This window comes from Strigops habroptila, chromosome Z (genome assembly GCF_004027225.2).
Source record: "Strigops habroptila isolate Jane chromosome Z, bStrHab1.2.pri, whole genome shotgun sequence".
Classification (NCBI taxonomy): Eukaryota; Metazoa; Chordata; class Aves; order Psittaciformes; family Psittacidae; genus Strigops; species Strigops habroptila.
The window spans coordinates 75,732,960-75,756,167 of NC_044302.2; the positions used below are offsets into that span (position 1 = coordinate 75,732,960).

At 41.6% G+C, this 23,208-nt stretch overlaps 1 protein-coding gene across 4 annotated transcripts in view; it reads right to left on the reverse strand.

Annotated features, from left to right (window-relative positions):
• Positions 1-22,762, reverse strand: part of FAM169A (family with sequence similarity 169 member A) — a 42,464-nt gene extending 19,702 nt beyond the window's left edge. Inside the window, exons 1-3 of one of the 4 annotated variants that reach the window (XM_030470503.1) lie at positions 22,491-22,762; positions 4,169-4,306; positions 2,550-2,649 (exon numbers count right to left, since the gene is read on the reverse strand). In XM_030470503.1, the coding sequence (XP_030326363.1) occupies positions 2,550-2,649; positions 4,169-4,306; positions 22,491-22,511 (259 nt within the window). In that variant the 5' untranslated portion in view covers positions 22,512-22,762. Of the gene's footprint in view, positions 1-2,549; positions 2,650-4,168; positions 4,307-22,050; positions 22,289-22,490 lie in introns of those variants that run through there. The other 3 variants (XM_030470502.1, XM_030470505.1, XM_030470504.1) reach the window with 3 other exon arrangements.
• Between the last annotated feature and the right edge of the window lie 446 nt (positions 22,763-23,208).

The following is a 23,208-nucleotide window of genomic DNA, read 5'->3' on the forward strand; positions in this document are numbered from 1 at the left end:
GCAGAGTAGAGGGGCAGGATCACCCCCTCAGCCTGCTGGTCACACTCCTTTTGCTGCAGCCCAGCACACAGTTGGCCTTCTGGCCTGCAAGCACATATTGCTGGGTCATGTTGAGCTTTATGTCAACCAACACCCCCAAGTCCTTCTCCTCAGGGCTGCTCTCAACCCAGTCCATATCTATGTCTGGGATTGCCCCAGCCCAGGTGCAGGACCTTGCACTTGGCTTTGTTTAACTTCATGAGGTTTGCACTGGCCATCTCTCAACCATGTCAAGGTCCCTCTGGATGACATCCCTTCCCTCCAGCATGTGAAGTGCACCACACAGCTTGGGAAACTTGCTAAGGATGCACTCGATCCCACTGTCCATGTTGCCAAAAAAGATGTTGAACAGCACCAGTCCCAACACCGACCCCTGAGGAACACAACCTGTTACTGGTTTCTACTTGGACATTGAGCCATTCACCACAATTCTGAGTGTGACCATTCAGCCAATTCCTTATCCACCAAGTGGTCCATCTGTCAAATCCATGCCCCTCCAATTTAGACACAAGGATGTTGTGCTGGGACAGTGTCAAATGCCTTGCTGACATCAGCCTCTCTTCCCTCATCCACCAACACTGCGGCCCCATCACAGAAGGCAATCAGATTTGCCAACACAATTTGCCCTTAGTGAAGCCATGTTGACCATCACCAATCATCTGCTTATTGCTCACGTGCCTTAGCATAGTTTCCAGGAGGATCCATGACCTTGCCAATCAAGGTGAGACTGACTGGTCTGCAGTTCCCTGGGTCTTCCTTTTTTCCCTTTTTAAAGATGGGGGGTTATACTTCCCCTTTTAGAGTCAGCAGGAACTTCACCTGACTGCCACAGTTTCTCAAATATGACAGATAACGGTTCAGAAAGCTCAGCTGCCAGTTCCCTCAGGACCTGAAGATGCATCTCATCAGGTCCCATTGACTTGTGCACCCCCAGGTTCCTTAGATGATCTTGAAACTGGTCTTCTCCTACAGCAGGCAGTTCTTCATTCTCCCAGTCCTTTCCTTTGCTTTCTGCAACATGGGCAGTGTGCCAGCAAAGACTGCGGCAAAAACTCTACTGAGTACTTCAGCCTTCCAGAGGGGCACACATTTTTCATAGAATAATAGAATCAATTAGATATTAGATTGGAAAAGACCTTTAAGATCGTCAAGTCCAACCATTACCCCAGGACTGTTACAACTACCACTAAACCATGTCACTGAGGGCCTCATCTACACAGTTTTTGAACACTTCCATGGACAATGGTTCCACCACTTCCCTGGAAGCCTGTTCCAATGCCTGATGACTCTCCCAGGAAGAAATATTTCCTAAAACTTTTTCTTCCTTTCATCCCCAATGTACCTATAGAAATTCTTCTTGTTGCCCCTTGATTGATGTCCCTGGTCAGATTTAATTCTACCAGGTCTTTAGCTTTCCTAACCTAATCCCTGGCTATTTCTTTATACTCCTCCCAGGCTACCTGCCCTTGCTTCCACTACCTGTAGGCCTCCTTTTTATGCTGGAGTTTGTTCAGGAGCTCCTTGTTCATTCACACAGGCCTCCTCGTGTTTCTGCCAGACTTCCTCTTTGTTGGGATGCATTGCTCCTGAGCTTGGAGGAGGTGATCCTTGCTTGGGCCCCTCCTCCTTCCTGGGCTTTATCCCATGGCACTCCACCAAGCAGATCCCTGAAGAGGCCAAAACCTGCTCTCCTGAAGTTCAGGGTGGTGAGCTTGCTGTGTACACTCCTCGCCACCTTAAGGATCTCAAACTCCAGCATTTCATTGTCACTGCAGCCAAGGCTGCCTTTGACCTTCACATTCCCCACCAGCCCCTTCCTGTTGGTGAGGGCAAGATCCTGCACAGCCCCTCTCCTTGCTGGTTCTTCTATCACTTGTAGAAAGAAGTTATCGTCAACATATTTCAGGAACCTCCTGAATTGCTTGTGCGCTGCTGCGTTGTCCCTCCAACAGATATCAGCATGGTTGAAGTCGCCCATGAGGACCAGGGCTTGCGAACATGAGGTTATCTGTCTAGAGGGCCTCATCCACTCCATATTCCTGATCAGGTGGCCTATAGCAGACCCCCTTAGCTAGAGCTATGTTATGGCCTAATGTTAAAGACAAATTTATACTTGATGCTGATCAATAATTGCTAATAAAGAGCCTCTAAATTCATGAGCAAATTAACAGATTTTACGAGTGCTTAATAAATTCCTTTTGGAGACATGAGATGCACACAGAGACCAAGAGATACACATTCTACTAGAATTCAGACGAGCACCACATTATTTTGCTACGTATCTTCTGAATTAAATGGGTCTACTTCTACTCTGATTAGCATGCAAATTTATCACTTGTGTATATGAATCCACAACAATAATAGTATGGGAACAAGAACACAGTGAACAACAAATGCAAAAGTGGCAAAGTTATGAACTACACCAGCATGGAATGAACAAGGCCTGGTTATCTGTATTTGTCACAGAAAAAGAAACAGCAACACAGAGATTAAAAATCTTAAAATGAAACCTGTAATTGAGTCCCCTGGTGCAAACAAAGCAAGAACTTTGTGTGTCTGCTCTTCACCATAAAGAGGAACAAAACCCACAGTTGACAACTTAATAGGAACCTGAAACAAGAGCATACAACACTTCAATAGACTCTTGCTAAAACACCATTAGTAAAACATACAAAGATTGTTTAGCAGGGTAAGCATGACAAATGTTAAAACCAGAGTGCTTAACAGTTAAGGACATGTAAAGGACATGCATCAGATCCCATCCCTCACTTTAGACATTTCTTCCTAAAGACAGACTAAATTATAAAGCGCTTTGACTCTCAAGCTCTCACAGTTAGCTACAGCAATTTATACTGTTACAGCTCTCTGCTTTCAGCAGTTTGCATTTATGTGCACAACTGAAATAAGTTGTGCAAAAAGCCAGTGGTATGTCCACTTCAACCATCCGAGCTATGCAAGCTGTTAAAGCCAAAAGAAGAATGAGGAAGGCAGTCAAACACAGAAACAAACTGGCACAGCAAAATTGCTGGTTTGTTAATACCACCCCTAATGTGCTATGGTGGGAAGGCTGGATTCAAAAGGGTCTTCTTCCCTTAAATTGCACACATTTTAGAAATTCCAAAGTCGTCTGCTTGACTTCCTCTCAGGAACAACATGAGAAAGGTCAAATCAATCTACCTTTCAGGAGCTGAGTAACTTTGTGGAAATGCATTCTGATATTTAAATTTACATGTTTTTCAATATTTAATTAATGCATAAAGACTAGACAGACATTAATGGTATGGTAAATAGACTTGCTTACCCAGTTTAGGAAGGTTATGATATGCTATGCCACAAACTAGGATGTCAATAACAACAACTATTTAGGCATTCAGCACCTGCAGAAATGCAGGGAAGTATTCAAGACTCTGCTTTTGCCACAGAATCTGCATTCTCTTCTGTTCCCACAGAGCATTCTCTCAGGTCACTTTTCATTAAAGCTACACACCGTTGTTTTTATTGGTACTAGTTCTAATAGAAATGTTCATTTAGACAAAATCAGCATTGACCAACTCATCACACAAGGGGTGAGTGTTCAAGAGTGTCATAGCCAGCCTATACTAAAACTCCCAACAACAGCAGGGAGTATTTCAGATAAAAACAAAAGAATCACTTCTGAAATTAGTGAAACTTGCTGATCAAAAACTGAACTCAACCATGACGGACACTGAAGGACCGAGATACAAAAAGAGCCAGTTGTTTCAGTAAATCATAAACTCCCTAGTTACAACAATAGATTTTTGTGACTTTTAGGAAAGAGTGACTCGTTAATTTAAATGGTTTTGGGGGTTTGTTTCGTTTTTTGTTGTTGTTGTTTTTTGGGGTTTATTTTTTATTTCTTAATGAATACAGATCCACTGCCTAGAAGCAGCGAATAGTCACTGATGTAATGTGTCAGATTCAATACCCAGATTTAAGTTCAATTACAGAATGAAAAAAGGTAGAGCTTAACACAAACAAGAATTTGCAAAATACAAAAGCTTTGCTAAAATAATTATGTCATTCAATAGTTCTGGACCGGATATTTTAAATCTTTTAAATCTACATGTATATCAAGAAAACTGGGAGTAAGGTATTTGCTGGTTCTTACTTTGCCGTGGTCTGGCAGAGACAAGAATTCAGGACAGTGTGGACTTGCAGACCGAAGGTTAGACAAGTACTTTTCTGCAGTGTTCTTCAAGTCCTCATGACTGGAGTTAAACAATATATCCACAGGGAATGACATCCTCTTGAGAAATAAACAAGATTATTACTGTAGGCAGTTTGAGAGATACCATGCACATTTTATCACATATTCCCCTCTGCTGCTCTCTAGAGCCCTTTATATCCAAACCAGAAAGGAGAAATACTCCAGGCATTTAATTAGGATTAATACCTAGTCTGTTAAAAAAAAAAAAAAAAAAAAAAAAATCTGAACCCAACCTGTGTTTATAAGCAGAAAAGGATGTTTTAGCCCATAGATCCCCCTAGATCCAAACATGGCAGACTTCCAACATAGAAATTCCTGTTTGCAGCACAGGTACAATAGATCACATGCTCTCTTGAGGTGGCAGGCTGAGTTATCTCCCTCCCAGCTGATATTAAGCAATAAGTGTCCAGTCAAATAAAAAGTAAACAGCATGAAAGGTCACAATAAAAAAAAAAAAAAAAAAAAAAAAAAAAAAAAAAGAGTTCATTTATTTTGGAGATTGCACTAAATCCATCTCTGAAGAAGGCAAAGCAATGTTCAGAACTTCAGGGATATGATGTCATTGGTATCACAGAAACATGGTGGGATGGCTCCCATGACGGGAGTGTCGGAATGGAAGGTCACAGGCTCTTTAGAAAAGACAGGCCAGGCAGACGGGGAGGGGGCATTGCTATTTATGTCAGTGATAGGCTGGAGAGTACGGAACTCTGTCTGGGGACGGGTGATGAGGTAACAGAGTGTTTGTGGGTCAGGATCAAAGGGAAAACAGCAATGGGGGACATTACGGTGGGGATCTGTTACAGGCCGCCTGATCAAGAGGACTCTGTTGATGAAGCACTCTACAGACAGATAGGAGCAGCCTCACGCTCGCAGGCCCTTGTCCTCATGGGGGACTTCAACCATCCTGACATCTGTTGTAGGGATGGTTACAGCCCCGCACAAGCAATCTAGGAGGTTCCTCGATTGTGTGGAAGACAACTTCCTCTTTCAAGCAATAGAGGAGCCGACCAGGAGAGGTGCCATGCTTGACCTCGTGCTCACCAACAGGGAGGGGCTGGTTGGAAACGTGATGCTCCAGGGCAGCCTTGGCTCTAGTGATCACGAGATGGTTGAGTTTGAGATCCTCAGGACAGTGAGAAGAGCATGCAGCAAGCTCACTGCCCTGGATTTCAAGAGAGCAAACTTTGGCCTCTTCAGAAACCTGCTCAGTAAGGTTCCATGGGATACAGTCCTAGAGGGCAGGGGGGCCCAAGACTGCTGGTTGATATTCAAGGATCACCTGCTACATGCTCAGGAGTGTTGCATCCCAACTAGAAGAAAGTGCGGCAGGAGGGCCAGGAGACCTCCATGGATAAGGAGCTGCTGAGGAAACTTAGAGGGGGAAAAAAGAGGCTTTTAAAAGCTGGATGCAAGGACAGGCGGCCTGGGAAGAATATAGGAGCATTGCCTGGGAAGCTAGGGACCACGTTAGGAAAGCTGAGGCCCAGCCAGAATTAAATCTGGCAAGGGATGTGAAAGATAACAGGAAAGGATTCTATAGGTATGTAGCAAATAAAAGACAGACTAGGGACAATGAGGGCCATCTCCGAAAGCTATTGGGACAACCAGCTGCCATGGATTTGGAGAAGGCTGAGGTTCTTAATGACTTCTTTGCCTCAGTCTTCACTAGCAAATGCTCTGACCACACTACCCAAGTCTTGGAAGGCAGATGCAGGGACTGTGACAATGAAGACCTCAGGCCCACTGTAGGAGAGGATCAGGTTCAAGACTATCTTAAGAACCTGAACGTGCACAAGTCGATGGGACCTGATGAAATCCATCCGCAGGTCCTGAAGGAGCTGGCGAATGAAGTTGCTAAACCACTGTCCACCATATTTGAAAAATCATGGCAGTCAGGTGAAGTTCCCGATGACTGGAAAAAGGGAAATATAACCCCCATTTTCAAGAAGGGGAAAATGGAAGACCCAGGGAACTACAGACCAGTCAGCCTCACCTCTGTGCCTGGCAAAATCTTGGAGCAGATTCTCCTGGAAAGCATGCTAAGGCACATGAAAAACAACGTCGTGGTTGGTGACAGCCAACATGGCTTCACTAAGGGGAAATCCCATCTGACCAGTTTGGGGGCCTTCTATGATGGGACTACGAAACTGATGGACAGAGGCAGAGCAGTTGACATCATCTACCTGGACTTGTGCAAAGCGTTCAACACTGTCCTGCATGACATCCTTGTCTCTAAATTGGAGAGACATCAATTTGATAGATGGACCACTCAGTGGATAAAGAACTGGCTGGATGACCACACGCAGAGAGTTGTGGTAAGTGGCTCAATGTCCAGCTGTAACCCAGTAACGAGTAGTGTCCCTCAGGGACCAGTGTTGGGACCGATCTTATTCAACATCTTTGTCGGCGACATGGACAGTGGGATTAAGTGCGCCCTCAGCAAGTTTGCCGATGACACCAAGCTGTGTGGTTCAGTTGATACGCTGGAGGGAAGGGATGCCATCCAGAGGGACCCTGACACGCTTGAGAGGTGGGCCAATGCCAACCTCATGAAGTTCAACCAAGCCAAGTGTAAGGTCCTACACCTGGGTCGGGGCAATCCCAGGCACAGCTACAGGCTGGGCGGAGAAGAGATTCAGAGCAGCCCTGCGGAGGACCACTTGGGGGTGTTGGTTGATGAGAAACTGAACATGAGCCGGCTTCAGTGTGCGCTTGCAGCCCAGAAAGCCAACCGTATCCTGGGCTGCATCAAAAGCAGTGTGACCAGCAGGTCAAAGGAGGTGATCCTGCCCCTCTACTCTGCTCTCGCGAGACCTTACTTGGAGTACTGTGTACAGTTCTGGTGTCCTCAACGTAAAAAGGACATGGAGCTGTTGGAGCGAGTCCAGAGGAGGCCACGACAATAAGGGGGCTGAAGCAGCTCCCATATGAAGACAGGATGAGAGAGTTGGGGCTGTTCAGCCTGGAGAAGAGAAGGCTGCGTGGAGACCTCATAGCAGCCTTCCAGTATCTGAAGGGAGCCTACAAGGATGCTGGGGAGGGACTCTTCATTAGGACTGTAGTGATAGGACAAGGGGTAATGAGTTCAAGCTTAAACAGGGGAAGTTTAGGTTAGATATAAGGAAGTTCTTTACTGTGAGGGTGGTAAGGCACTGGAATGTGTTGCCCAAGGAAGCTGTGAATGCTCCATCCCTGGCAGTGTTCAAGGCCAGGTTGGATGGAGTCTTGGGTAACATGGTTTAGTGCAAGGCATCCCTGCCCACGGCAGGGGGGTTGGAACTAGATGATCTTAAGGTCCAATCCAACCCTAACTATGCTATGATTCTAACTTTCCTCAACAACGCGCCAGTCAGTGTGCCTACCAGCTGGTTGTTTCCAAAAGCATTTCAACTGTGAACAGATGATACAAGCTTGTTAAAACAAGAGACAACAGACTAAAGAGACACTTCAAGGAGGTAAGAGGACACACTAAAGCACTGAAGACCAATCAGAGTGGCAATAGCTCCTTGAAAGCTCTTAGATTCAAATTTTCATTTTCAAAGAGGTATCAAATTAAGATGGACAAGAGCTCCTGGAATCCACTGTACGCTCTTCAGCTAAGGCTTTTCCAGGTCTATAAAACCATACACAAAACAGACCCCTCATCTCCTTTCAAACCACAGCCTAAACTCTTACAAGCATGAGGTACCACACGACCATGTTATAGAGGAACACAAGGATCTCTTCATCTGTCTCAGCTCCAAGGAACTCATCACCCAACTCTCAAAATGGCAAAGCTTTTTATAGGGGATCTATAGTTCCTAGTCTCCTCTAGAGAGTCCCTTTTTTTTTGTTTGTTTGTAATTTTAAATCCTAGTTTCCAATGTTTTGTTGTGGGTTTTTTTTCTTTATTTTATATCCAGTCCCCTCCCTTTAATCCACCAGTGTTCTACTGACTCAGGCAAATTAAATGCAAAGGAACTTTTTATTTTGACTCACCCAGTACAGTTAAAAAGTCTGCATTTAAAAAATCTTTTTGACAACAATAATATATTACTATTAAGGTACTTAAATAGATGAGGAAGCTCCTTCTACAGAAGAAGGTGGGGGGTTTTTCTGTCAAAACATAAAAACTTGGACATGACTTCACTGAAATTTACAACTGCTAGTTTCATTGCTTTTGCTGATGAAGACACTACTTCTTTCCATATATGTTATTGTTTAGACATACACACACATTCCCCACAGCCACTTCTTCTTAAATTCAGTTCATTCCTTCCCCTTATCTGACACACATTCCACACAGCCATTTCCTTTTGAATTCAGCTCATTCCTTCCCCTTTAGTTATTTGGATTTCATCTTGCCTTCTCTTCCAGTCTCTCACATTCTTTCTGTTATTGCTCACTGCCCCTTTCAGATGTGCTTAGCGGCACCTCTTAATGCTCCACCTCTTTCTTCCCACCTTCCAGATGCTGCCCTTGCTAACAGGGCAGAAGCAGGCAAGAGACAATACCCAATTGTCCAATTGTTCCTCCAGCTTGCAAGCAAAGGGACTTCAGGAGCCAAAGGTGAAGCATGTATGTCTTCAAATCCAGCAACAATGCATGACAGCCAGAGGAGCTGCTGCCAGGGAAGAAATTCATCCAAGGCTGGCCTACTTATCTTGAGCAGATAGGGTTTATCCACCGATTTACAGTTCTGAAACACAACAGCAACACTGTAGTAGATGTAAATGAACTAGCCTGATATAAGTATGCTGCAAGAGGAACAGTAAGAGGTAAAGTATGATACTACGTCACTGCTTCTACAAGAAGATGAGGCTTTAGCATCCGGTTAGCTGCAACAGGCCAGGTAAATTCTGATTTAAGGGAATACAGACACATGAAAAACATTAAATTTTACTTCCTGTTCACTGGCAGAAGGAGGAAAGACCTCTCAAATACTAAAGAAATTCCTAAGCGCTTGGGTAACTCTGAGAATAACAGGCAAATTGAGCTGAGCTTTTGCTATTACAGGACAAACAAGCCACAAGCTATAACTAAAAGCTTAGGTAATAATTCCTGACATTTTTTTGAATAAAATAATGCAGGACCAGAGCAGAAAACACGCAACAAGAAGTTCAGTAGATTATCTGAGTTCCATCCACTGCACCGCTATGAAAATAAAAGCATCAACCCTATCTTTGCTTTATAAGCAAAACAAAAAAAATCCAAACAAAAACATCTATTCTGCTAATTAAAAAATTCATTGAATTACCCTCAAAATCAAAGACCTCGTTTCTGTTTAGCTGTTTGAGTTACTTACCACTTTCATATAGCATACTTTGATTTTATCCACTCCCAACTCACTTCTATTAGTTACTTTTCACTTTTCATCTTATATCATTTACAGGGAACGGTTTACATAGAAAAAAAAAAAGACCCAATACAGATCAAGATTGAACCAAAAAAAAAAAAAAAAAAATCTACTCAGCATCCCTGCTAATAACCATAACTCGTACCATGCAGCAGATTAGTTACAAAGTATGTAAAATGACAAGCTCTTAAACACTTGTGTGATGCAATTTGTCTCAGTGTTGATAAGATCAGAAATATTTCACATGTAAGCTCATTAGAGCTCTGAAGAAATTAGGAACTATACACAAAGTTATCAAGTTACATTAAAAGCATTAAACACGTGATGAAAGGAGAATGCTCCATGCCAATCTACAGCAAAGCATAAGGAAGTAATTCAACAGTCCAAAATGCAATCATCTTCATTCTGAAAGGCAAAATAACCTACCAAAGACAAACCAAATGGTTTCCAACAGTAATAAATTAATACATTTCTCTCACAAACCCACAATTGTTTTGCCAGTGTCTTTAAAGTAAAAAATACAGATGGTCGCACATCTAGCTAGTCTCATATAATGCAGGAAAGGAAAAAAAAGGAGAGAGAATATAGGTTTTCAGTTTTTCTTGACAAGAGCGTTTTTCTCTGCAGAAACAACACAGGTCTCTGCCACGGTTCCTCATGCCTCCTTTTGTTGCTCTAAGCCACCATGCATTGCACAACTGTAAAACTGTCAGGTCAAATCCTTGTCACACATTGTGGGATTTTCCTCTGTTCATGAGGTACCATTCCAACTGGTTAGCACGGTCAGGTTGACTGAGCACATGTGATGTAGCCTTAAGCAACCAAAGTCATCATGACTGTTTGTACAGAAGGCATAGACATGTGTGTTTGGAGAGGGGTAATAAAAATCTATTTTATTGTTTAAATGAGGCAAATTATGCTTTTCATGTGTCAAGTGAACGAAAATAAATCTTACAGTCTTCATAACAGTATCATTTCACACAGTAGTATTAAAGACTGTATGTATTAAACTCACATATGCAACGTTTGCTGTGATGACTTTTCCCCCTTGTCAGCATGGTGCAAACTACTATGCAAGAAATGGCACATCTTTTTTTAAGAACAGCTGCAGCACCAGAGGGTAACAGACATCAATTCAAGGAACACAAACAAACCCCACATTTAACAGGATGAGTGAACACATTCCTGTGCAAGTGAGGCAGCTCCTTATTCACGAAATCTTTATAAGCATTAAGGTTAAAAAAAACCCAAACAATTAAATGTAGAATGTGTGCAATGTTGGAAATTGATTTAATTACAAATTATAGCTGCAACCCCTTCTAATATCCTGCAACCAACTAATAGCTGCAACCAACTTCTAATATCATCTTAGAAGTGCATGAAGGAGAGGTGCACAGTACATGCGGCTTCCAGCTCACACTTGGATTTCAGCAGGAATCAAGAGATCTCTTCATCCCCTTGCAGACCCACAATACTGAGTGCCATGAAATAGCAGAAAGAAAAGAAGCCAAAAGCTATGTTGTTTCTTACAGCATTTCAGAGGGCTTAAATACAGCTTAAAACCCCTTCCAGGTGCCTTTATCTTAGGGAAACTGAAGTCTAAGCTGCCAGCCAAGGATTTAGAGCAATCAAAATGAATTTCCAGCACTAGCACAGACATCATGTGAGCACGGACTGTTATGGATCTGCCTGAACTCCTCATCTACAAAATGCAAATAATCATTACTTCAGAGAGACTAGTATGAAAAATACTTCACCAAGATTGAGATACTTAAACACAAAACTTGACCAGTACGGGAAGCAGACAAGGACTTACATAGCACAACTTCACTCCACTGCTCATTTTCCTTAAAAATTTAAAAAAAAAAAAAAAATTTTAAAACAAAAAAACAAACAAAAAAAAAAAAAAACACAAACAACCCACCAAGGTCTTTTCAACCTAAAATAACTGGGACAGGTAAACATGTCTGGTATAACAGATATGTGCAAAACTAATGCAGGCGAGCAATCTCCAGACTTAAATTTGTGTTTAACAATAAATAGTAATAATTTAATTAGTCAGGGTTTGCAGGTTTTTTTATTTTTAGGTTGGTTAGTTTGTTTTGGTTTTTGTTTGGGTTGGGGTTTGGTTTGGGTTTTTTGTTGGGTGGTTTTGGGTGGGGTTTTTTGTGTGTGTGTTTTTTCTGTTTGGGGGTTTTGTTGGTTTGGTTTTGTTACTTGTTTTTTTGGGTGGGTTTTGTTGTTTGTTTTTTTTTTTCCCCACTAAAATTTGAAGTTTACAGAACAGACACTGGGGTGCTCAAACAACAATCTTCAGAACTCTTCTGCTAAACCAGGACAATTAATCCAGCTCCAGCCTGCAGGGTACACATCAGGTCCAGTCCTGTGATGAAGTATTGGCCTATTCGGACAAAATTTAAATCACAGTGGTGCCTAACCTAAGCTTTAATCTATTTTAAAAAGTGCTGAAATACCAGCTCACAGAACTCTTCAATGATTGTCATGTATTTATGAATCATCATGGATCTTGAACCAAGTTCTATCTTAAAAATATAATCCTACCACGATCTCCCAAACTAGCTATAAGCTACATCTGGGGTAGCATTATGAGAAGATGACATAAATTAAATATATATCCCACATATATACTAGCTGCTGATGTTCCAGAGAAATAAAGCCAGGACTGCAGAAGTGCCAAACCATGCTCCAGAACCAGATCTGATGATGCACCATACCAGCTTCTCAATCAGAGGCGCAGGAACATAATTTCTTTTTTTGTACATTAGTTTCCTACCTTGCAATGTCAAATTGCTGGCTTAGTGAAAGCTGTGAAAATATATAAAAGTTGGAAGAAAAATAAAAAATTTTTTAAAAGTAGTATTTTCAGTCTTCTAGCTTCAAGAAAAGCATCACATCTGCTACTTCTAAAATTGTTAAGTCCTACTAGCAGTAATTCTATTAACAGCAGATGACGTAAATGTTTCATTGCTTAGACTACCAGCTGTCATATACACTAAACATTTTCATTGCTTTTGTTTCTTCTTTATACAAGATCAAATACATTAAATTGGGAGGGGTTGTTTTCAAATGTTGTTTTATCTTGTTTGTATCCAAATAAATATCCCACATATACATTTAATATGAAACACTGAAATAAGTAAAAAGGTTGTTCATTCTTCTACAATACAAAAATTAACAAATTTTAAACCTATGCTAAGACATATGGAGAGTACCTATCTGATTTATTATGAACCTTTTAGTTTGAAATACGTAGAGAAAACCTGCCCCATAATTACATATTTAGACCACTACTGTGGTCTAAAACACAGCTTTTATGTTTTATAAATATATCCCCAACTCTTAAAACAAAGTTCATTTTAATTTGTAATATAATGTACATCTACTGAAGGAAGAGAAAGGCATTTTACAAAAGAGAAGGGTTTTTTTTTTTTTTTAAATAGAGTATATATTAATATTTCTTAAAAACCATACAGGCTTGAAAAAGCAGCAGTAATACATTATTTGATCTGCCACATTGAATATACAACTCTAACTCTTCTTGCTCGAATAACTACTCAGTAAGGGAGATTTTCGTGGGTTTTAGTTAAAAGCTTGCTTTTGTATATTCCTAACTAGTCTTCAAACCATTACCTGCACCATACCACTAAGGCATATAAATACAATTTCCCTGCAGTATGGCTTTTGTTCTCGCTTTTAGAGAATATAGACACTTCCATCTTAAATACAAGTTCTTGCCAACTCAGATAAATTTGCTCTGGTTTAGGGTTTTTTCCTAAGAGGAAAAAGTCTTTTTTTGTAAAAGAAAAAAAAAGGAACATAGGACCCCAAATAACATCTACTCATACTCTAACAAAATCCTAAATAGAAAGTTCTTAAGGAAGCAGGGGGCAGTGATCTAGAAATTGTTGTACACATCCACCAAGGGCTCTGGATTAATATGGCAACCACATTATCCGTAATCTACTTGAAGCAGCTTATGCAGCTCTGATTTTGTCAGAGACACAAATCAAAGCTGTCAATTTGAATGTAAATAAACAAACAAAAATAATCCTTTCCATTCATTATCCACCCTATTTAACTTTATGTAGATTTCATAATTGTGTTGTACAACTAAAGGGTCCAACTCCCCAGTACTAATATGAAACATAACTGCTGTGGAGATCAGCAAGAATTATGGTAGGAAGGTCTATGTACTGAGTTCAAACAATCTCCAGTTGAATAAAACATGCAACAGGAAAGAAGAAAGTGTCCTCCACATTAAAAAAAGTATCTGCATATTATTTTTATGAAATTAAAAAAATTAATTGAAGGTTGAAAAAGTATATTAATTTCATTAAAACAAAACAGTCTTAAAGTATCTAAAAGTTCATTCTACAATTAAACATACCCAGCATATTCTAAAATGTAATAAAAAAGTTAACATTTGGTAGTTTAAAAGACTAAATTGCCATCAAAATGTACTAAAATCAAACTAGATACTCTTAATGAAAGTACAAGCAAAAACACTAAAGAGTACTTTTAATCAACTGGTGTTTAGATCTGCAGAAAACAAACTCTGTTAACAACTACAAACTTATGTCTAATGAAAACAGAACAAAAAACCAGTTATAGAAACTGATGTGACAGTAGTATTAGAAAGACGCATTATGCAACTTCACTCTCAAACCCACCTTAGGTAGGTAAGGTTCTTAAGCACACACCTGATTAAGCACCTGTGTTTTTTGCATTTTGCACAAGTGATTAAAATTAGGTATTTGATTAGGTAGCCTATTTAGATCAAGTTCTTACATACACAAACTACTAACCTATTATTTACATTTTTCTACAGTCTCACATTTTAATGATATTGTAATCTGGTTCTTGAAGAGCACTTTCTCCAGTAGAGAGTTTTGGGAAATTAATGGCAAGTCTTTCCTATGAGGAAGGCATACTACAGCTTTACTAAATTAAAATTCTGTATTTGAGACCACTCAAAATAGCCACAATTAATAAATCTGGGGGGAAAAAAAAAAGAAAAAGTTTTTCTTAAAGAATTCATGTCTTCCCTTTCAGCTTCTCAGATTCAAGGTGAATATATCACAAAATTAAATCCATTCCAGTTGTGTTTGAAAATAATTAACATCTAAAAGACAAATATAATACTGCAACTACTTCTTCCTGGATATGCCTCTCTTTGACATGTATCTGATCTCTCCTATGCTCAGCACTCACTCTTCTAATACCCAGTTTCTTCTATCTCCCCTTCATTACACAAGACAAAACTGTTTAGAGTCTTGAAAAATAACATAGATAAACCCCACACAGATACCCCTAACAATCCAGCTTTCCTCCCTGCTCACTCTTCTTTCTCCCTTCCATGCCTCAGCATTGACAGCAGCTGTTTTGCACTTCTGCAGCTCCGCCCTCAGCTCCCTCCAATTTTGCTCCTACGCTTCATACCCCACAGCATCTGCGCTTAAAGATCTTAAAGGCCTTCCTGCAGCTCAGCGCTTTTAAGTCCACACTCAGCCTCCCTCCCCAGGTAGCTGGCCAGCTGGCCACCCGGGACATAACCAGCCATGCTGCTCTTGCCCCTGCTCATCTTCAACTCTGCACCCCTAGGTTCGCCTCCTGCTTCTCCAGACACCTCTTCAACAAGGTGACAAGACATGCCCCCTTTCTGGTTTTCCGCACTTTTATTTCCAAATTGCTATCAGAAGACCACCACCTACTCTCTCTTGGCACCCATGTTTCTTGGCAACTGGTTCAGTTTTCAAACCTTCACACCTTCCTCTAAAGTCATCCTTCTGGTTTGGGAGGGCCACCCCAAATAGATCTACTAATTTCAGAGATAAGAACAATAAAGAAAGCTTTTCTATGGTTAGACAGATGGTGGACTGTCTAAACAGTGAGACTGGTGTTGTGACATATTAGCACAGACTAATGAGTTACTGCTCATCAGCTGAACAACAGCAACTCTCTTTATAGCTGCTTCGGGAATTTCCACATGCACATCCAAATGTGATGGTGACCATGGTTACTAACAGTGAGCACCAGATCATTAAGCTTTGCAATCATACCCTCCATACCCAAGGAGTTGCTAAAACAGTTGCCTGAGCTACAACTATGCCACATGAAATCTGTGGATGTCACGGCTTTCAGCACAGGAGCTGTGGGAAATTCAATGGTTAAGTAGCATTCAAGCTGGTTTTTCCTTTTTAAGAATACCATTTGCAGCAGGAGACCTATAACTAAGAAAGTAGCAACTGCCTTGGCTTTGTGGGGGATTCAAATGAAAATGCAGAAAGAGGGATAGAAATCAAAATGGGATCTTCCTAGAAGTAGGAGGAAATCACAGAGATGAAGCTGGGAAAGCAAATAAAGAAGACTGCAACAACAGATGCCTGCCAGTCAACCCTAAAACTTGCTTGCAGACCAGGAAGTACACAAAACTGAGAAGTTTCAGAGTCTGACTATATGGCCCTACAACCCATTTACAATAGCTTGAGGATCAGAATCCTGAAATCAGCACTACAGTAAGTGTAACATATTTGGAGCAGTAAGAATTTAAACCTTACTGTAGATTAAGAATTGCATTTTCTCCAAAAAGGGACTAAGCAGCTCTCTCCAACTTCTTGATCCAACTCCAGTATCTTGAAGATATTAAAATAATCTTCAGAAGATTACAATCATAGAATCATAGAATAGTTAGGATTGGAAAGGACCTTAAGATCATCTAGTTCCCATCCCCCTGCCATGGGCAGGGACGCCTTGCACTAAACCATGTTACCCAAGGATCTGTCCAACCTGGCATTGAACACTGCCAGGGATGGAGCATTCACAGCTTCCTTGGGCAAGCCACTCCAGTGCCTCACCACCCTCACTGCAAAGAACTTCTTCCTTATATCTAATCTAAACTTCCCCTGTTTGAGTTTGAAGCCATTACCCCTTATCCTACCACTACAGTCCCTAAGGAAGAGTCCCTCCCCAGCATCCTTATAGGCCCCCTTCAGATACTGGAAGGCTGCTATGAGGTCTCCACGCAGCCTTCTCTTCTCCAGGCTGAACAACCTCAACTCTCTCAGCCTGTCTTCATACAGGAGGTGCTCCAGCCCTCTTATCATCCTCATGGCCCTCCTCTGGACTTGCTCCAATAATGTTTAATAAAAATAAATTCTAAATTTTAACTGCTATTTGCAATGAAGTGTTCTACAGTAGCATATTCTTTCACCTGCACGCAGCTGAAGGCTTGACAATGTACAACCAAATTATGAACTTCACAGGCAATGCAGTTTGTGGACTTACCAACACAGGCTGGCATCAAAGAACACCAGAGGAGCTAGGAATATAGATAACTAGAAAGAACTTTACCTTACCTTTCTTAAGGGAAAGGTAGAGTGAAAGCCAGATGACAAGAATGCCACAGACATCAGGAACAATGTTCAAAGGAAGTAATCAGGGCTTTCAGAGACCATGCTTGGGCCACAGGCAGGATGAGGAAGTCATTACTGAACATCGGTCTGAGCCCAGTCATTTTGTGAAGAGATATTTCAAGCTACCATCCCATTCTCACAAATACAGTGGGTAGGTGTAAGTATTTCCATATGTCTATGCAAAACAGAACCACTACTTCCTCACCTTTACAAAGGCCACACAGACAGACTATCCCAATCTAGCTCACAACTGGACTCAGCAGTATGTTTGTCTTCCTCATCCTATCTTCAAAAGGATAGAAAAAAAGGCACATGCAAATTAATAAAACTACAAAACCAGAACTCTACCCTCTGGGGGAAAAAAAAAAAAAAAATATCATTCAAGAAACACAAATTCAAACTTAGCATCAAGACGACCAAGAAGCTAGGAAAGCACTGGGCATCTTGTAGGCTATTCCAGCTAGAAGAAAAATTAAGTATCAAGGTCTAGTATTTCTTGTTTATGTAGAAGTCCTGTTCCCAAAAGAAAGGAAGAATAAAACATCAAAAGAGTATTTCATTGCTCAGGGCCCTTGAGAATCTGTTCAGACATCAGCTGACTTACATCCCTCTTCTCTAAGCTTTCCAACAGGATCACACAATGAGCGGCAGCTCAGAGCATACCATCTTCCCCACTCCCTAATGTCCATACCTACTGCTATCAGAATCAACACTTACCAAAATCCTTAGCAGACAGAGCACATTCCTGAGCAGCTCTGCATTTGCCTTTGCTTTTCAAGTTTTGTACTTGCAGATGGTTCATTGTTTCCCACAGTTGTCTGGGTACAGCCACTGCTGGTTTAGTTCAACCTATGCCAGTTGCCTTATAAAAAAGCCCCAAACATTTGGTAGCATGCATTCACTAGCTACCAATAAGCATGTTAGTACAGGTCTGAAGTTTTATGTCTGAGAATGTTAGCAAAAATGTCTCTAGTAGTGGAAAGGAATTCACACACAAATACCTCCCCGGTGTCATCCTGTCCTTATCGCCATCATCAACCATCCTGACATCCTTCCAAGACCTTACACATTTCTGTGAATACACCACATCCCCCCGCTTCTCACTGTAATATATATAGGTATATATATATGCAAGATTCAAACTCCTAAGCTACACCTCCAAATACCTAAGCTATCCTGTTACAGATGTACTTGATTTTTTTTTTTCCAAAAGTACATTAAAATTGTCAATAACTGATCTTTTCCAGAAAAAGAGACATTACATGGTTCTTACGGGTGGGTTTAGAACAAAGATAAGCGAGTCATACCTCCGGACAGATCACCATACCATACTATATAAAAAAACCTGGAACAGTATTAATATTTCTAATTAATTCTATTAACCCTAAATTAGTGTTCAGCTTTAAGCCTCGGTTGCAGGCAACAGGTTTTCTCCTGTTTCTTCAGAACTCCTTTCTGCAGCTTCAGAGTCAAGGTTGACAACAAACTCTCACTGCTGCAAAGATTTCAAAAGAAACACTCCAACATTTTAAAGCTCTTAAGTTGTCTATGCTGCCCTGTAATAACTTTTACATTGTGATTAACATCCCCAACTATTTTGTCATTATCAACTCACATTCCTGAAAGTTATGATTATTACTGGCTAATTCTACAGCAGCTGTGACAAACACCATCCAAGCTAGAAAGCCTTTACAACTGCAGGATTTGCTACCTGCAAAAGAGCTAAATAAAAGATTGGTCTTTTAGCAATACATTTGCTAACCTGAATACATTTCACATTTTTACACCTGGGTTAAAAGCATAAAGTCAGTTAGGGTTAATGCAGCATTCCATACCATTCAAAGTTCATCAGTCAGTGGTTGGGAAAGGCTGGTGCAGCAGCAGGCTCACAACCACTGCTACACTCAAACTTCTAAACAGGGTGTAATCTTCAGCACTGCCTCAGGGGCTACAGATTCAGAGACCACACCTTTTCCAATTATTCTTCCTCTTCAATTACCTATCTTCTAGGCTTCGTCAAAACAAGTAAGTTGTCTAGATAGGTTTCTTCAATGATCCATAGTATTAAAGAAACCTATCTAACCAACTTACTTGTTTTGACGAAGCCTAGAAGAAAGGGTAACAGTGAATTCAACTCATGCTGGCCTATAAACAATTTATAACCATAAGTAGAAGGGAGAAACAGTGGCACTGTAAATACACAGGTCCCCTGTTTTACAGTTTATAATAAGCTCAAAAGATGTTATCTTACAACAAAACAAAGTATAGGACCAAGAGAGGAACAACTCAGACTTGAAAACGAATAAAAAAACAACCCTAAAATGTTATTTTTGAATAGCTGTGTAACACAGTTCAGTATACAATTCAGACAAATGCATCTTCCTAGATTTTCAATTCAAAGAATCATTTAGTACATACACATGTATCATTTAAAACACTAGTAAGTTTTCCAGTTAACTTTGAAAACAAAGAAAGATGTGTTAGTCCTGACTATTCTCACTGATTTTAGTGAGATTTTAGGGAAGATTTGAAAGCTCATCACTCTTTTGGAACAGGGTTCTTTTATGTATTTTAGGGAGATATTTAAAAGCTTATTTGAAATCACAGGCTCACTGGAGAACACCAACTAAATTTATATATATGCCGTCACATCCCATTGTTCAAAAAATAAATTAAAAAGTCAGCAGAAGCAGACAAAAATGCAAGAATGGCAGAGCAGAACAGGACATTGCACATGCCATTTCAGTCATATTTAAAACAAGACAGTAGAGGAAACATTAAAACAGGCTTTTCCACTCAGGATTGTTTAACCTATACTGTAGCAGCTGAAAGCAAAAGATTGAGGGAATTTTGGTTTGGTTTTTTTTTTTTTTTCCCCCAAAACCCATTTCTATTGTATGAATAAGGTCTTCTGCTTCTAAACAGTTTATGAAATGATTACCCAAGATTGATGAAAGCAGTTCCAAAGAAATCATGCACCTCTAACACTGCTGCCCTAAACTTTACATTTCACAAATCAAAGGATGATTGCGGCTTTCTAGAATATATAGCTGCTACAGTTTAACGACAAGGTTAAAGTCTTCTGAGTCCTGAAGAAGGTATTTATCTGTAAGGAAATGAGAAACTAGTAACCTGAACAGAGAAATATTTAAGGAATAACAATGTGAAAATAAGTCTAAGCACACATTATTTCAGCTCTAATGTCACATTTTTGTTTGAAGTTTAGAATCATAATTGGTAGCACCTTTAAATGATTACTACTACTAGATATTCACTGATTGGTAAGAGATGATATTAGTAACAACGCTAAGAATGTAGCAAGGGCTCTTCTACTCCAAAGAGTTTCTCTAACACCCCCAATTTCCATGTTCTTCTTTTAGTGATTTCTTATCAAACATTTCCACTTTTCAGATTTAAATATGAAAACAAAAGCATCAATAAGTGTCAGGCTTAATGCTGAAGTGAACTTCCGTCTTTCACTGGCAAAGATTCTGCACTGCAATAGGTACGTAGTTACCTATTACACACAGGTAGCTATTTAAAACAACCTGCACAGATAGGATGTTTAGGTAAGTAAGGAGGATTTAAAATTCATTCTGAGTTGTGTTATCTTTACAATCCTAATAGTAATTAAAAACAAAAAAGGCCACACAAAAAAAAATCCAAACATGTTTTTAATTATTAAAGTGAAGAGACTTCATCTACCTTAATATGCATACAGAAGAAACTATAAGTATTTTCCAAGTAATTGCTCAGAGTAATTCCTCTTTGTAAAGGAACTCATTATGAAGCACTCCAGAAAGACTTGGTACTGTGTGTCTTGATCTCACATTACTGGAGAGATTATACTCAAAAAGTACAGTAGAATCTCATTTTAATTACTCATCTTCCACAAGACTAAGGAAAGGCATGTTTTGTCACAGAAAGATGTGAAGCAAGATGCAAGGTAAGGGGAAAGGGGAAGCAACACCCGTCTGCTGTAACAGAGTTCTCAGCAGCTTTTCATTCATAAAATAGTACTGAAATTGAGAAGATGATTGAGGTTAACGCCACCTAAATTTCAACATTTAAAGTATAAACCACTCTCTGCCCTAATGCTTCCCCTCTATGAAACAGAAGGGGAAGGGGTTTTCTTAGTAGCCACCATTAAGACAAGGAGTGAGAAGTTCTTCAGTATCTAAGTCCATCAGAGGTCAATTTAACAAGAAAGGTGCCAGTGTGGTTAAGGAAACAGAAGATGCAGTTCCTACAGGAGGAGTTTGAAGGAGAAGTGAGACCATGATCACTCACCTGCAGTGATCTTTTATAGGTCCTCCACTGAGGCAGCACTGATTTTATTATACTGATCATGCTGCCACAGTACTTATTCCCGTTAAAATCTGGTGGGTTATATACCAGACTATGACCAGTGGTGCAGCCCTACACACAGAAAAAAAAGCAGCTGCACTTAAGCAGAAGAAAGAGTTCCCTCCTCTCTTCCTTCACACACATACACATGAAAACTAGTATCAGTTGGAGATTGCCTCCACACCACAGGCTAGTTTTCCAAATTTCTCACTATTAATACTGAAAACTCCACAGCCCAGACAAGCTTAAAGATCACTCTTTAATGGTTTCCTCTAAATAGTACATTAATATGTATATAAAATAAACAACATAGTATATTTTGTTTTCCATTAATGCTAGTAAAACCTTTTGCTCTAGCTCCCAGAGTAACCCACTTTCTCAGGCTGGATTTAACACTCCATAAGCAGGATAGTAATGCTACGTCAACAGATATCTTAGGCATGATGTTTCCCCTTAAGAGAGAAGAAACAACCCCACCTCAAAATAAAATTCAGAATACCTCACACATCACATATAGGAAAACAGAAGAGTATGTGTGTGTGACTATGCATGTCCTCATTTATTTGCACATACTTGCATGCACAGAGCCATCTTGGAGGGCAGCACTGCAATGATCACTTTCACAGATATGCATAAAGGCATATGTATGTATAGTAGATCTTACATACGTGCGTGGCTTTAGTCCGTAGATTGCAAAGCTACAGTAGATGCTCTCACAAAAGATGGCTGGCCCTAGGCAACACAGTGGCCTAGACCAAAACTCACATGGGACTTGGCACCACGCAAACCCCAGGCGGACCCCGCGGAGGCCAGGCCGGGTCAGGCGAAGGGTACTGGGGCCGCCCGAGGGGAGGCCGGGCCGGGCAGCCCCCCGCCGCGGGAGCCCGCCCGGCGCCACCGCTTGACAGAGCCGCCCCTGCCCGCCTCCGCCCGCCCGCGGCCCCGCGCCCGCCGCAGGCGCCCCGGCCCGCCCACCTGCCTCCTGCTGGGCAGCGCGCCCCGCGCCCGCCCGGGCGTGCCGCCCTGCCCCCGGCCGCTGCACCCGGGCGCCGAGTCCCCCCGCCCGCCTGCCTCGGCGGGTTACCCCTCACACCGTGCCCCGCCTCACCTCAGCCGGCCGGGCAGACATACGGGGGAGGCGGCCGAGAATGAATGGAGGAGGAGGAGGAAGAGGAGGAGAAGGAGGAGGAGGAAGAAGAGGAAGAGGAGGACGAGGCGGCGGCCGGGCTCCCTAGCAGCGTTCACGCCGTTCCGCAGCCCATCTCTATTTTAGCCCGGTTCAGCTGCCCGGCGCCTGATATCATATCCCGCGGCGGCCGCCCCGCCCCTCGCCGCTGACGTACTCCAGCTGCTACGCCCCGATCCGCCGCCGCTCGCCCCGAAACGCTCGCCATGGCGGCTGCCGGGACCGCCGCGCCATCGCTCCCCGACATCGTGGGGAGTGCGGTACCTGCGCTATCGCTCACTGCGGGCGGCTGACGTGGGGTACCTGCATCATCGCTCCCCTCCGCGGCAGTTAGAGTGGTGCCCGCGCGGCCATCGCTCACCGCGGCGGCAGCCCTGGTACCTGTTTCAGCATATCATAGAATCATCGGATGGTTTGGGTTGGAAAAGACCTTAAAGATGATCTAGTTCCAACGCCCCTGCCACAGGCAGGGGCACCTTCCGCAAGACCAAGTTTCTCAAAGCCCCGTCCAGCCTGGCCTTGAACACTGCCAGGGATGGGGCAGTCACAGCTTCTCTGGGCAACCTGTGCCAGCGTCTCATCACCCTCATAGTCAAGAACTTCTTTAAATACAATTCAAATCTACCTGCTTTCAGTTTAA